Source organism: Chiroxiphia lanceolata, chromosome 5 (assembly GCF_009829145.1).
Source record: "Chiroxiphia lanceolata isolate bChiLan1 chromosome 5, bChiLan1.pri, whole genome shotgun sequence".
In the NCBI taxonomy this organism is placed as follows: domain Eukaryota; kingdom Metazoa; phylum Chordata; class Aves; order Passeriformes; family Pipridae; genus Chiroxiphia; species Chiroxiphia lanceolata.
Window position 1 is genome coordinate 10,498,809 of NC_045641.1, and position 13,050 is coordinate 10,511,858.

The 13,050-nt window shown below is 35.8% G+C and overlaps 1 protein-coding gene across 2 annotated transcripts in view; it reads left to right on the forward strand.

Annotated features, from left to right (window-relative positions):
- HGF (hepatocyte growth factor) overlaps positions 1-11,444 on the forward strand; it is a 58,588-nt gene extending 47,144 nt beyond the window's left edge. The window contains exons 14-18 of one of the 2 annotated variants that reach the window (XM_032689426.1): positions 1,629-1,703; positions 2,302-2,448; positions 3,121-3,227; positions 5,076-5,221; positions 7,423-11,444. In XM_032689426.1, the coding sequence (XP_032545317.1) occupies positions 1,629-1,703; positions 2,302-2,448; positions 3,121-3,227; positions 5,076-5,221; positions 7,423-7,593 (646 nt within the window). In that variant the 3' untranslated portion in view covers positions 7,594-11,444. Of the gene's footprint in view, positions 1-1,628; positions 1,704-2,301; positions 2,449-3,120; positions 3,292-5,075; positions 5,222-7,422 lie in introns of those variants that run through there. The other variant, XM_032689427.1, reaches the window with a different exon arrangement.
- The last annotated feature ends 1,606 nt before the right edge of the window (positions 11,445-13,050 follow it).

Sequence of the window (13,050 nt, forward strand, 5' to 3'; positions counted from 1 at the left end):
CTTGATATTTGAGGAACTTTTAGACAGGTAAGGTGAATTATGTCTAGGTACCCAAAATTTAAATAGCTAACGTTAGGGCAGTTGAACCTGGATTTTTTGCTATGTGACAAAATTCTGTGAAATAGATGAGTGCTTAAATGATTGCAGATCCTTTTATGAATAAGGGATTCCTGGAATACTCCAGCAGCAAAATATATTTTGAACAATTACATGTGGGCATAAAAATGTAGCTTTATTTTGTGTTGTTACCAAGGAAGCAAGTAGAATATTTTCTGAAACAAAATCCTAATGACTTCAGAACTTTCTGCAAGAAAACTTACACTTCAAGATGGAATTGTCGTGTCTGAATGGTGAAAGCTTAGTGATACTTAGAAACGATTCTTATTTGGCAACCAAAGCACACCTCTAAATGTTAGATTAATCAATGAAATTTTGTTATATATCAAATCCAGATTCTGGTATCAAGTATATTTAAGTAGATTTTGATGGATTTCATCTGTGTCATGGAACCAGCTCTAAATTTGTCCCATATTTAAATAAGAAGTTAACCTTTCTAAGTGTACTAATTAATCTTCTAAAGCAGATGATGAAATCTTGTATAGTAAAATAATAATAAGTGATGCAAATATAACATTAAAGAACTCATTTATACTCCTGATTGTGACATTTTTATAATAAAACTGGGGAGAATCTATATTTTAGAAAGACTACAGCCTTTTGGACCAGATATTTTGCTGCTCAACCAAATTCAATTAAAAAAAAAAAAATCAAACATTTGTGTTATTCTACTGTCTTTGAGCTCCATATAGAATCTGGTATCCATCCAGCAGTTCTTTGCAAAGCTTTGAACATTTGTGTGATTTGAATTTATAAATTGTGAGATTTTAAGCTTTTCTGAAATTGCTGACAATTCTGATTCCCTTTCCAAAATGCTGCAGAAAATAAATGTAATTTTGGAGGCACAACGAAGGAAACTAATTAATCTACATTCCACAGTAATCTTTTTTTTTTTTTTTGAAAGAACTGTCATGCCTAATTGCTTTAATTTTACTTGATATATTATGCTTCAGGTTTTCTATAATCACACGTAGGATGTCATACACTGCAGATTGTTTCCAACTGAAGTATGTGGGGACACAAATCTCCTAGGGCTTGTAATCAAGTAGGAACTCTCCACCTTGAGGTCAATGCTTTGAATGATACTTACATGAGTAATGACCAAATGTTGTTTACATCTGGTGGCAGTTTGGGGACTTGCTTGAATGTTTGAGTCCAGCTCCTGTTAAAAGAATTTGCTCGATTGGTTTGTTGGGTTTTTTTAATTTAATTTTAATTTTAAATTAGGTCTCTTATTACAAATTCAGTTTTGAGACCACTAAATGAACAGAGTAACTGAATTGGTCTTTCTTTCTGGTTTTTACACATTAGAGTAAATCTTTGCTAAGTCATGTTACTGTAAGTGTTAAAACTGTACAACAAAGGGACAGAGATATGTTTCTGTGTATTGTCAGTCTGCCACTTTTCACCAGCAAAAATATGTAGGGAGCAAAGTACTCTTTAACATTTTGACTATGTAGAAATTAATACTCTTCCTTTTTTTTTAACCTTTTTTCTTTTTTTCCCCTCAGGAATAAGCATATTTGTGGTGGTACTTTGATAAAGGAGGAGTGGGTTCTTACAGCAAGACAGTGTTTCCCTTCTCGGTACAGTAGTCTGTAACTTTACAATACTAAAATCCATCTATTTTCAGGAACTTATCAGCACAACACGTCTTCAACTTAAATGCAGCAGTTTTCCCTCCTGTTTGGCTTTAATACTGCTTTTCTAATATAAAAGGCCCACGGGACCTTGGTATTTTCTGTTATTATTGTTGTAAATCTAAAAGAGCTCTGGCTATTTTACATAGAAGTATAAATAGGTTTTCCAAGTGTCATGGTTAGACAATTGCCTTTTTATGAGAATAACCTCATGCCTCTGCTTAACTTCACAGAATAAAATAGAAAACTTGGGCAAATCTCAAAAAGTTCAAAGGTTCATACTGTCCGAGGATCTAAATGTTTGGATACTATTATGAAATAAAAAATTAGATTTTAGTAACAGTTAAAGATAAAATTATGCAATGGCTTCAGGCCAAAAACTTACATTCAAGCATGTTGATTTTGGAATAGCAGTTGGCAGCATAAAGCCATTTCTTCTGAAGAGCATTAGTTAAGATCTTCTAGCCTAATCATATTAAGCAGAGTTTTTTGAGTTATTTTATCTTATACTCAGCAAAATCATAATCAACTTTGTCTCATTCAGGTACAAAGATTTGAAAGACTACAAAGCCTGGCTTGGAGTCCATAATATCAAAGGAAAAGGAGAGGAGAAGCATAGACAAGTCCGGAATATCTCCCAGTTGGTATATGGCCCTGCAGGGTCAGATTTGGTCCTACTGAAACTTAGCAGGTTAGTAGTTGCTATTATGAACTCCAGGATTTTCATCTGATGGATGAGATTCTTCCTAAAAGAGATTTGCAAGTTCATTGCTCTACTATCTCCAATACTACAGATGCTGTCTCCATGGGCTAAACTTCCAATTCAAAGAAATTTTATTTGGTATACGCAAAAATACAGGTCTGCCTACAGAACTCAGATTCAGAAATATCAGTCCTACAGTTGTTTTTTTTTTCTGATAACCATGTTTAGGTTTGTTGGGAGATTTAAAAAAAAAAAAACCACAAACCCACAAAGTACCCACATGGACTAGTATATGGTTTTAATTTATAGAATAAGCACCAGATTGTAACTTAAATACTAAATCCAAGCTTTCAAACTTTCTCCAGATTAACAAAACTATATATTCAAATGAAATGCCTTTATTATTTACTTTTAAGATTAAAACCCAAGTTAAATAGCATAAAAGTGGTGACAGTATTTCAAGAAATCTTTTGACAGTTAACAGCTGTAGCACAAAAATTGGGTAGAAGAATCCATCACGTTCTTTAAAGACAAAAAATGAAGTAAAAGAATTGGCACAGTTTTTGATTGCTGTGGTATATAATAGACTTAATGCCATTTTTAAGATACATTTTAGAAGATCAAAATCCATTGTATCTATTATTTTGTCTCTCATTTCAGACCTGCTATATTGACAAATTTTGTAGAAATAATCCGATTGCCAATTTCTGGATGTACCATTCCAGAGAAGACCAGTTGCAGTGTTTATGGATGGGGATACACTGGATGTAAGAAACTATTTTTAAAAACTAAATGAATACGTTGACAGCTTACTTCCTCTTGTCATTATAGGTGAGGCTGCTGGTATTGCCTGATGCCACAGTTGTCCAACACTTCTTGTTATAAAATACAGTTTCTTTTTTTTTCTAAATTTATAAATCTTTGACCATTTTATCTAAGTTCATTTAATATGGAATATTTTCTACTAGTCTATCCTTTTTTGTTGTTGTTTCAGTGACAGGAAAAATGATTCAAACATTTCAAGGAATGAGCTAGAGAAAAACATTTCTCTACATGTTAAAAAATTAGAAGATCTTTTGCAGAATGAAAGCTGATTTTTGAAAAAATCTGTTTCATATGGTTCATCTGTATCTCAAAGTAGGCCACCCTGTGGAAAAACTCATACAGAAACATGTAACCAAAGACTTTATTAATATACACAATGACACAATGACACTGAACTAGGCAACCCTAGGTCTGGTATTTCCTAACTTTTGAATACTTGACTTTGCAACCTTCCTAATGTTTATTAAACACAGTTTTTGTGTGAAGAAAATACAAATATGTGGGAGAACAGACATTTATTTAGTCTGGTAAATGCTATATCTGGCTAATTATGTGTTGATAATAAAGTTAATAGCTGCCAGTTGACAATAATTATTCCAGTATTTACTGTGCTCAAATGTTGTTTTGCCACAGACCCTGAGTAAGCAGCAGCAACATACTCACGCTGTCCTGGAAGCAGGGCAGAAACTAGACTGGAATTCTGAGTCTCTCTTCCATGTAGCCATTACTCTGCACTTCTTTGTGGGTGGCAATTAATCTGTACCAGCCCTCTCCCAAATGACTGCCTTTGATGTTCCCAGCATGTCCACATTAGCCGTCCTCTGGGGCCATTGGCTGTCTGGGGGACAGGGACATAGGGCTGGAGCACAGCATCACAGGAAAGCTCAGCTTAACAGACCTGATAAGGAATTTGCAATGCTGTGGAGTTATGTAATACAGTAAACACATAACATCTGTCATCCAAGGACTTTGTATTATATTTTATGCACTACTTATTATAATCCTCACAGAATCCTGGTCAGGGAAGGAAGAAGTGTTCCATCTATTTTTTCAAGAAAACAGGATAATAAGTCAGTGGAGAGCAGGCTTGGCGTTTTCTTTTGATGGCTGTGCAGAGAATGGGCAGGTCCAGACCCTTTATTTATCTTTGCAGCTTGTACGGGCTTGTCTTTCAACATGTAGAACAAGAGTAAGCTCCACAGGGCTCCTGCTTCCTGACCTTCACACTGATGAATGGAGATTACACAAGGCTGTGGCTCTGCCCTTGCGGGCACAAAGTCATTCAGTGTAGCTGAGCCAGCACAGAATGAGAAAAACTCTACTCTGCTACAGAATTTCTCAAGTCACACGTCCTTCCCTGGGCCGTGGCAGGCACTGTTACACATTAACTCATGTTTAAGGCAGGGAGCAAGAATCCTTGCTCCACTGATGGGAGAGAGAACATTTTCAGGCTCTCCTTTTCTGATTTCTTTGATATGACAGGGCAAGCTGGTGGTGAGCTGTAGAGTAAGCCCAGTTACCTAGCCCTCTATTCTAATACTAAAAATTTGTCCACATATTCTCAGAGAACTGAACAGACAGGCAAACCAAACAAATGCCTTGAAAATCTCATTTGTAGAAAATAGAAGAAATCCAAAATACAAAAACATGGTGGGGACGGACAAAAATGTGAATACTGCAGTGAAAGGACAATAACTCAAATTACATGAGTAAGTTTATCCAGACTGCAGCTTGAATTATCTTTTCCCCTCTAAAATAGAATAAATTTTTTATTCTCTTTTCAATCCTAGTAGTTAACTATGATGGCCTGCTCCGAGTAGCAAACCTGTTTATTTTGGGAAACGAGAAATGCAACCAATATCTAAAAGGGAAGATCACTGTGAATGAGTCAGAAATCTGTGCTGTGGCTGAAACCATCGGTGCTGGGCCTTGTGAGGTAAATATTGCATTTCCTGATACATTCTTAGGAGCTATCAGCCTGGGTTTTTCTTTCCAAAAAGTAATTTACTGGAGTTTTTTATAATTATTCTCTCTGCATTACACTCATGCACAAAGAATTATTTTCATCTTTTGCATTGGAAAACAATTTGTGTTACAAGTGTTTTATTTTCTACCAGAGTGTAGGAAGAGGTTATTTTGCTTCAACTTCACCGTGCCACCACACCAGTGAAAGATGTACATGAATGTTAAACATGCTCATATGATTGAACACTATGCTTGTCTGAGACAAATTTGTGTTCTGTATAGAAAGGGCTGAAGTGGTCTGAGTGCTAGTAATAGCAATATATTTTTATTGAGTAGAAAGAAAAGACTGGAGCAAATTTAGCTTCTTAGTTAGATGGGGAACTTCATGCAAAATATATGAGTTAATACCCAACACAGTTGATAAAGTTATGAAGGAAGGAGAAAGATACAAAAACATTTTGAGGTTCATATCACTCAGAAGACTGGAGCATTTGGTCTCCCTAATCAAGGCTGAGCAACATGTCAGCGAGGACAGGAACACTACTTCAGTGATCATATAGCTTAATAGAGTTGTTTTGCTTGGGACTAGTTTTGATGATGGAGAAAAGACATCTGAGAAGAAATGTTATAAATAATGTATTACAGGAAAAGATAACTTTTTTTTGCAGAAAATCTGGCTGATGAAATGATATCTAGATGGAGGGCAGTCATGAACGGTACTAAGTATTTAATATCTGGAGTAGAATAGTTGATTTACTAATACTGATGTTAACCATGTAGTGAAACTTTCCCTACCCAAGAGTACTACCAAACCATGGGGAACAGAGATCATGTTCATCAAGCTGAGACCTCTTCTATTTATTGTTAATATTCCACAGGATCCCTTTTTTGTTGCAAAATATTTTCTTCAAAATAAGAATTTTATACCTAATTGTAAATGAGGTCTTAGGCTTGTCAAGGCTTATAAATGAAACATCTGCATGGAAGTCTGCTGGGGATCCTGCACTTTGTTTTCCCCTGCAAGGGGAATGGACTGAATTAATATTAGCAATCAGTCTTAATCACTGTGTCGTTTCCTGCTTCCCAAGTTCCCCTTTGAAGCTACTTTCCTCAGCAGAGAACAGGCAGAGGAACAAAATCAGATTGACAGGTGAAACTCCACTCCTGAAACTGTTTTATGAGCTACTCTGATGGCACTGACATAGTTCATTGTTCATGTGGGAACTATTCTGCCATCAGTCAAAAAAAACCCCAAACCAAATAAAGGTCAAGCATTGTTGTTTCTCTGGCGATCCAGAGAGAATACAATGCTAATTGTCTGCTTTTATTTTCTGAAACAATGTCTTACTATCTGATATGAACATTTGCTGTCTAGTTTTGCAGCTAGTTTTCTGGGTTCAGTGTACCTTTAACCCAAGTAAAAACTGCAGTATCTATGTTCAAGTCTGAAGTCTATATGAATGTATCTAAACTATTGTTTCAATCTAATTTAGACTGGATGTATTTTAGTGTTAAATAAGATCCTGATCTCTGTGGGTCATACTCCAAATTTTCACAGAATGCATAAACTGGTGCATAAGTGTCTCATTCATTCAGAGTAATAAAAAACAGCACTTTAACAAGTTATGTCTCAAAACTATGTCTAAAAAATACTACCTTTTGTTATGTTTGAGATCCTCCCACCTGCCTAGTACACAGAGATTCTCATCCTAGGGCCTTGAAAGATGATTGACTGAAAGATATTAACCTGACTCTGTCAGTAGTCTTGGATGCAGAGCCTGTTATCATAACAAAGATGTTTATCAGTCACCTCACACTCTGCTCATCTGGTTTATATTTACATAAACAAATATTATGCTTGCAGGTAACTGAAAGAGGTGAATAAGATCTGATAGTCTGAAGTCTCTAGAACTACATGTAAAGATGGATCACAGGATTTAATTTCCATGGAAAAGAACCAAAGGGTCAGAGGGCAGCTTTGTCATTGGTTCTTATAATTTCTGGCTATGAAAAAGATGTTGGAAGTTGATTTATATCCTATGGTGGAATAACACTGTCGCCTGTTCATTGAGCAAGGTCATCCCCAAAAGAAACCACTCAGTAGGATACAGGTGGGAGCGATGTCTTGAAGCATTTTGAGAAGTGACATTCTTTATGCTTATCTTTTCCTAGCGAGATTATGGTGGTCCCTTGGTTTGTGAACAAAACAGGCTGAAGATAGTTGTTGGTGTCATTGTTCCTGGCCGTGGATGTGCCATTCGAAATCGTCCTGGGATTTTTGTTCGAGTCTCATATTATTCCCGGTGGATACACAAGATTATGATGACCTACAGAAAACCCTGAAAAACTCAACAACTTTCATTGAAAGATTTTGGACAGCATGGAATTAATGTCTAATGTAAAGATCAACAATTTTTTAATTACTTGATAGTCAAGTTTGTTGAGCTTCATTTAATATTTATGGGTGTTTTTGTTTGTCTATCAGTGTTGTTTTATAAATGTTGGAGTGACTTACAGTATATGCAAGTATGGTGACATATCTCCTGAAGATACTTGAATGGGTAAACAATTTCACAATGACACTATTACTGGATGATAAATGATTCTGTAGAAATAGATCATATGACCTGTTTTATGCTGCTCTTCAGATTATCTTAGAAGGAGAAAAAATTATAGTTTTATTTAACACATTCTTTCCATGAGCCATATATTTCTCTTCATACATGACAAAAGACCTACTGAGAGATATATGCAACTGTCAAGGACAGCATATATGATCATATTTCTCTTCCCCCCTTATGAGAGTTCAAATATTGCAATATTTTATTAAAAATAATCCTTTAATAATTAATCTTTTAATTATTGAAGGACTTTGACAAGCCTGCCATAAGCAGAGTTCTTATAGAAGTCACTACCAGTTCGGTTTTTTTAACAGTGCTTATAGGCTTTAGTTCTGCACTTGGTTCCTTCACTGTATATGTGATCCTCTATTAGATGTTTCAAAACACTTTTTGGTTAGCAAACCATTGATCATTTCTTTAAAGTTTGACCCAGAAATAACTGAATTTCCAATGCTAAAGACAGCATTTTGTACAGTTTGAAAAGTAATTCTGGAAGACTTTGGACATTAAAATAAATGTCAATCAAATATACCCAAGTCTTTCTCAACAGACAAGTATTAAAAATTCACTTGGTTCTAGTTATTTCATGAAAGTAACTCTGTATTTACAACAGGAAAAAGAACAGTTAAATTTGGCACCTGGCTGGGAAACTTAAGACTGAGAAAAGTAAATTAGACATTAATAGTTTTTCAGAGGCTTGAGTTCTTTGCTAAAACCTTACCAAGATTTGGACAAAATTCTATCCTCTGTATAATTCCTTTCAGGATAATAAAATTATTGCAGAGATTGATATGATCTTGTATATAGTATGGACAACATCATCAACAGTTTAGTAGCTTGTGTTTCCTGCCTGCGTGTAGAATCATTATTTCCTTTTATGTTGATGGGGAAAGGGAACAAAAAATCAGACTCTATGAAAAGGGTTTGTTCTCCTTTAGGCATTTAGTTGTATGGCTGGAAGTATTGTACCAATACATTGTTATAGATGGCACTGATTACCCTGCAATTTCTGGAAAATCGATGTAACATACATACAATTGTTAGTTTTACTACTGTACATGTAATTGCATAAGTAACACTGAAGTAACACTGTTGCTTCACTTGTGGCCACATAAATTGTAAATGCTTCCAGTAGCATTTCCAGTAGGGTGTGTGTATCATGTCTAACTGCATAGCCACCAAGCTGACACCGTGGTATAGACATACAAAAGGACATTTCATGCAGAAGACGCAGAGTTGAATTCTTCCCTGGCAGAAAGTAACCACTTCAGGGGAGTTCTCTTGGGAGACCAGCCCTCGTGTTGACTTACCAAATTTTCTTCAGCAGTGCACTTTGACTTCACATCTCCTGGTGAACTGGGATGAGTTTCAGCCTGTGCTTAAGTAGCTTGGCTTGCTGAGATTTGTGACAAACATCCAGTGGATTCTACTGGCACATAGGAAGAAGTCTTTCAGCAAGCAGAGCTTCTAAAATTCCTCCCAATGTAAATAGTCTCATTGGACAAGATGTGACTTCTCTGTACAGCAGGTTCGAGGTTGCGGATGCTACACAGACAGTCTGTCTAGGTCTGTGTTGGCCACCTCCAAAGACTTTATGATCCCTTTGGCCTCTCTTACTTACTAGGCCTAATGAGGGCAGGATTTAGCCAGTTGTATTTACAGTTAATTATTGCCATGTATGTGAAGAGTGTATTCTTACTAAGTATATACTGACCATATCTTATAGAAAGGATTAACTTTTGAAGAGAGACTTTTAAAAAACTCCAAGTGAGTTTTGTTTTCTCCCACAAGTAGAATGTGGATAAAATATACAATTTCATGTTCACTCTTTGTATTCTAAGAATTGTTATGTGCTCATTGTATTATATTTGCAGGCATTTTGTTATGTCTATCTAAAAAAATTGAATTCTAAAATATTTTAGTTATAAGCTTCTGCTGTGCAGAAGACTGTGATTTTTATATATATATATCACACACACACACATATATATATATATGATAAAAATACTGTTTTTTGTTAGACAATGTGTAAGGATTTTTACCTGTTTGTTCTGGGCAGTGTCTCAGTAAAATAAATTGTGCAGAGTTGATGCTCCAGAACTTAACAAGTTTGTATGCACTTGCTTACCAGGTACTTTTGCTCTCCCTATCTCAGTGTGGAGGGCACCTGAGACCCTGAAGAGCAAGGGAAGAGAAGAATAATGATATGTGGTAATGTTGTACTTCATTTATTCCTGTGAATATTTCTTGTTGGTACCAATGGTACTGTACCAGGCAACTGTTATAACTACAGGATTCTCTTAAGAAAGGACACGCTATAGATATGTTTTTCACCGTTGTAGTATTTTTCTCTCTAACAAGGGAACCTGATCTTGTGCCCATCTAAATTCCTGGAAAGCCTCTTACTAACTTCAGTGGGATCTGGACTTCGCTTCATAAATGTGATTTTATTCATATTAGGATAAAGTGTACAGAACTTAAATTCTTATCTAAGGACATTCTTAAACTCCATTGAATTTCATCTTCATTCTCCTTGCTGTAATGCTGTAATTAATCCTTGGTCTCTGAAAAATGTAATATCTGGTTATAAAATTTTGGAATTAAGATATAAGAGCTGATTTTTTGCTACTGAAGTTAGTTTAACTTAATTATTGTTCTTCTTTGGGCATTGGAACTGACTGACATTTCTTCCTTTAATTAATGAAAATATTTTTCCCTTTAAAAAGCTTTTTTCCCTGTCTCTTTTTCTCTCATAAACCTCATGACCCTCAGAGAAACTTAGTTGTTCATTGGGAATGTACTGGTCTAGATTTTTTGCTGCTACTGCTGAAATCTTCGTGTCTAGTTTAAGATTAAAATTCTCTGAGGCATTCTGCAATCCTTTGCTGCAGGTAATGCCAACGTACTTGACAGAGCTACTCACTTGAGCTGATCTTTTCAGATGAGGGTCCAAATATATCTCCAAGGATCAAAATCTACTCAGGCAAAAAGTCCCTTAAATTCAGTGAGTGGGATTGTCAAAAGGGCGGGGCCTGAGAGTTGCTCAGTGCTTTTCCCAACGACTGTGCACTGAACCACATGGACCCTCGGACACTGAAAAACACACAGATTCTCTACTCCAAGGCAACTGCAGCAGGAGTCAAGGCTTTATCATCATCCTTCTGGAAGGCTGCTTGTAAACCAGTCAACCCCCAAGGAGACTGTATGAAGCCTATTGGATTGATTGTTTAGCCTTGTTTTCTTATCAATTATTTTCTTCCTCCCTCATGTGCACTGGCATATTACTGGTTTTGAATGTTGGGGCTGCTGGCGGGAACTAACATGGGTTTTCACCCTAAAATTTTGCAGTGTTCCTTTTTAAACATACTCTTGGGCATTTATGTGTGGTGTTACTTTGCATGGGATCTAACTTCAGGGAGCTGCCTGTGGAATTTAGTGTAAGATAAGAGTATTTTTTCATATTTAAGAGGGAAAAATAATCTCCCATTAAATGCAACTTGCTGAATGCCTAATGAAAAGGGAACACTGTGGTTATAACTTGTATTATAAATCTTCTGTAATTAACAGCATCTTCATTAGTTAATAAAGTTGGTATTTTTGTAACCTTGTTTACTCTTATTATTCTTAATAAAGTATTTTATAAAAAAACAACAACTTAATTAGCATTAAATTTCTTATTTAAAGAGGACGGTTGGACCCCCGCTGCTAGGCTCCCAGTTCTAATTTTAGTGAGGGATTTTAGTGTGCATAGTAAGGAGGACTGGTGATTTAAAGATATTCATGTGTCCAATAACAGAATTGCAAATAAAATGAAAGATAGAGCTAAATCCATGGTGATCCTGCTGAGTTTCCCCAAGACCTTTTTGATTGAATTCTGCACTGAGAATGGCCTAAGCATAGGGCAGTGAGAGTATATTTGCAGTCAAAGGATGTGCTTAACATAAACATGAATATTTTCCAAGAATTTTGTAGTTCCTTACAATTTCATTATGAGAGGCTTGGAATTTTAATTTTTTAGATAAATATACTTTACATTAGTGGAAAGGGCTCCCCTCACAGTATCACTTAATACTACTGATGTGCAAACGAAGATGTAAAGGAGACCACTAACTTACAACAAACATAGGTGCTGCTGCTGCACTTAATATCACAACCAGCCAGCAGCTACCAAAAAAGGAAGCAAGTAAGACCCTTACTAACCCCACTAGACTAATGTCTGCATTCAGCCAAGTATTGTCAAGCCACTACAGCATCAGAGCATTCTGGTAAGTTCAAATAAAGGACAGTAAGTTCATTACTTCTTTGTCATTATCCAGCTGAAATTTCAAAGTTCTAAGTATTTCTGGTTACACTGTGGTTTTGGTGATTTAAACATATATTTGCACCAGCTATACCAACAGTGAATCATTCTTCAAATGAACTTATGTGCAGAGCGTTTGAAATCTGATTTTGAATTTTCCATGGCAAACATTGTTTTCTTTTTGTTTTTAGTCCAAGAAAGGGATTTTGCAATTGATTCATAAAATCATTGGATTTTATCAGGAGCTCGTGAAATCAGGGGGAAGCTTGACAATAACTTCACCCATGCAGGAATGCTTCTAAAGTTATAAAAATCTAGAAATTTTCCGTATGTCAAAACCATATTTTGCTACAGTTTTACATTCTAAGTATTTAGTATGTTCAGGTGACCTGTCTGTCTTCTGGGAGCCATGTAAATTGCTTGTACAGCAATTTACACCACAAAAGCCTATAAAGAGATATTGCCTTCATATTGCACTCTGTCATGGCTTTATCTTTTGTAGCTGCAGGAACACTATAATCTGCAGATGATAAATGATGGAAACCCACAGTGATGCTCAGTGCTTGGGTTCTGGTCTTTGTTTTTTACCAAGCCTCATGTAAACAGAGCAGGCTATTTAGGAGAGTTTAGTTGTGTATCTATTCTGCCTTCAAAAACACCGATTTGGACAGCTATGTTCCAATAAAAACCATGTGTAATAAATAGGAAAGAAAACAGCTGGGAGGAAAAAGGCAAACCATAGAAAGATTAATACCAAAGTAAGCCCTAAAATAAAATAATTTCTTTTTTTTTCATGTTGTCTCAGTTTTTATAACGTAGGATATATGGTATGAAAAGCTGCAATAGAATAGTTTAACAACTAAATCTACTTCACTGTAG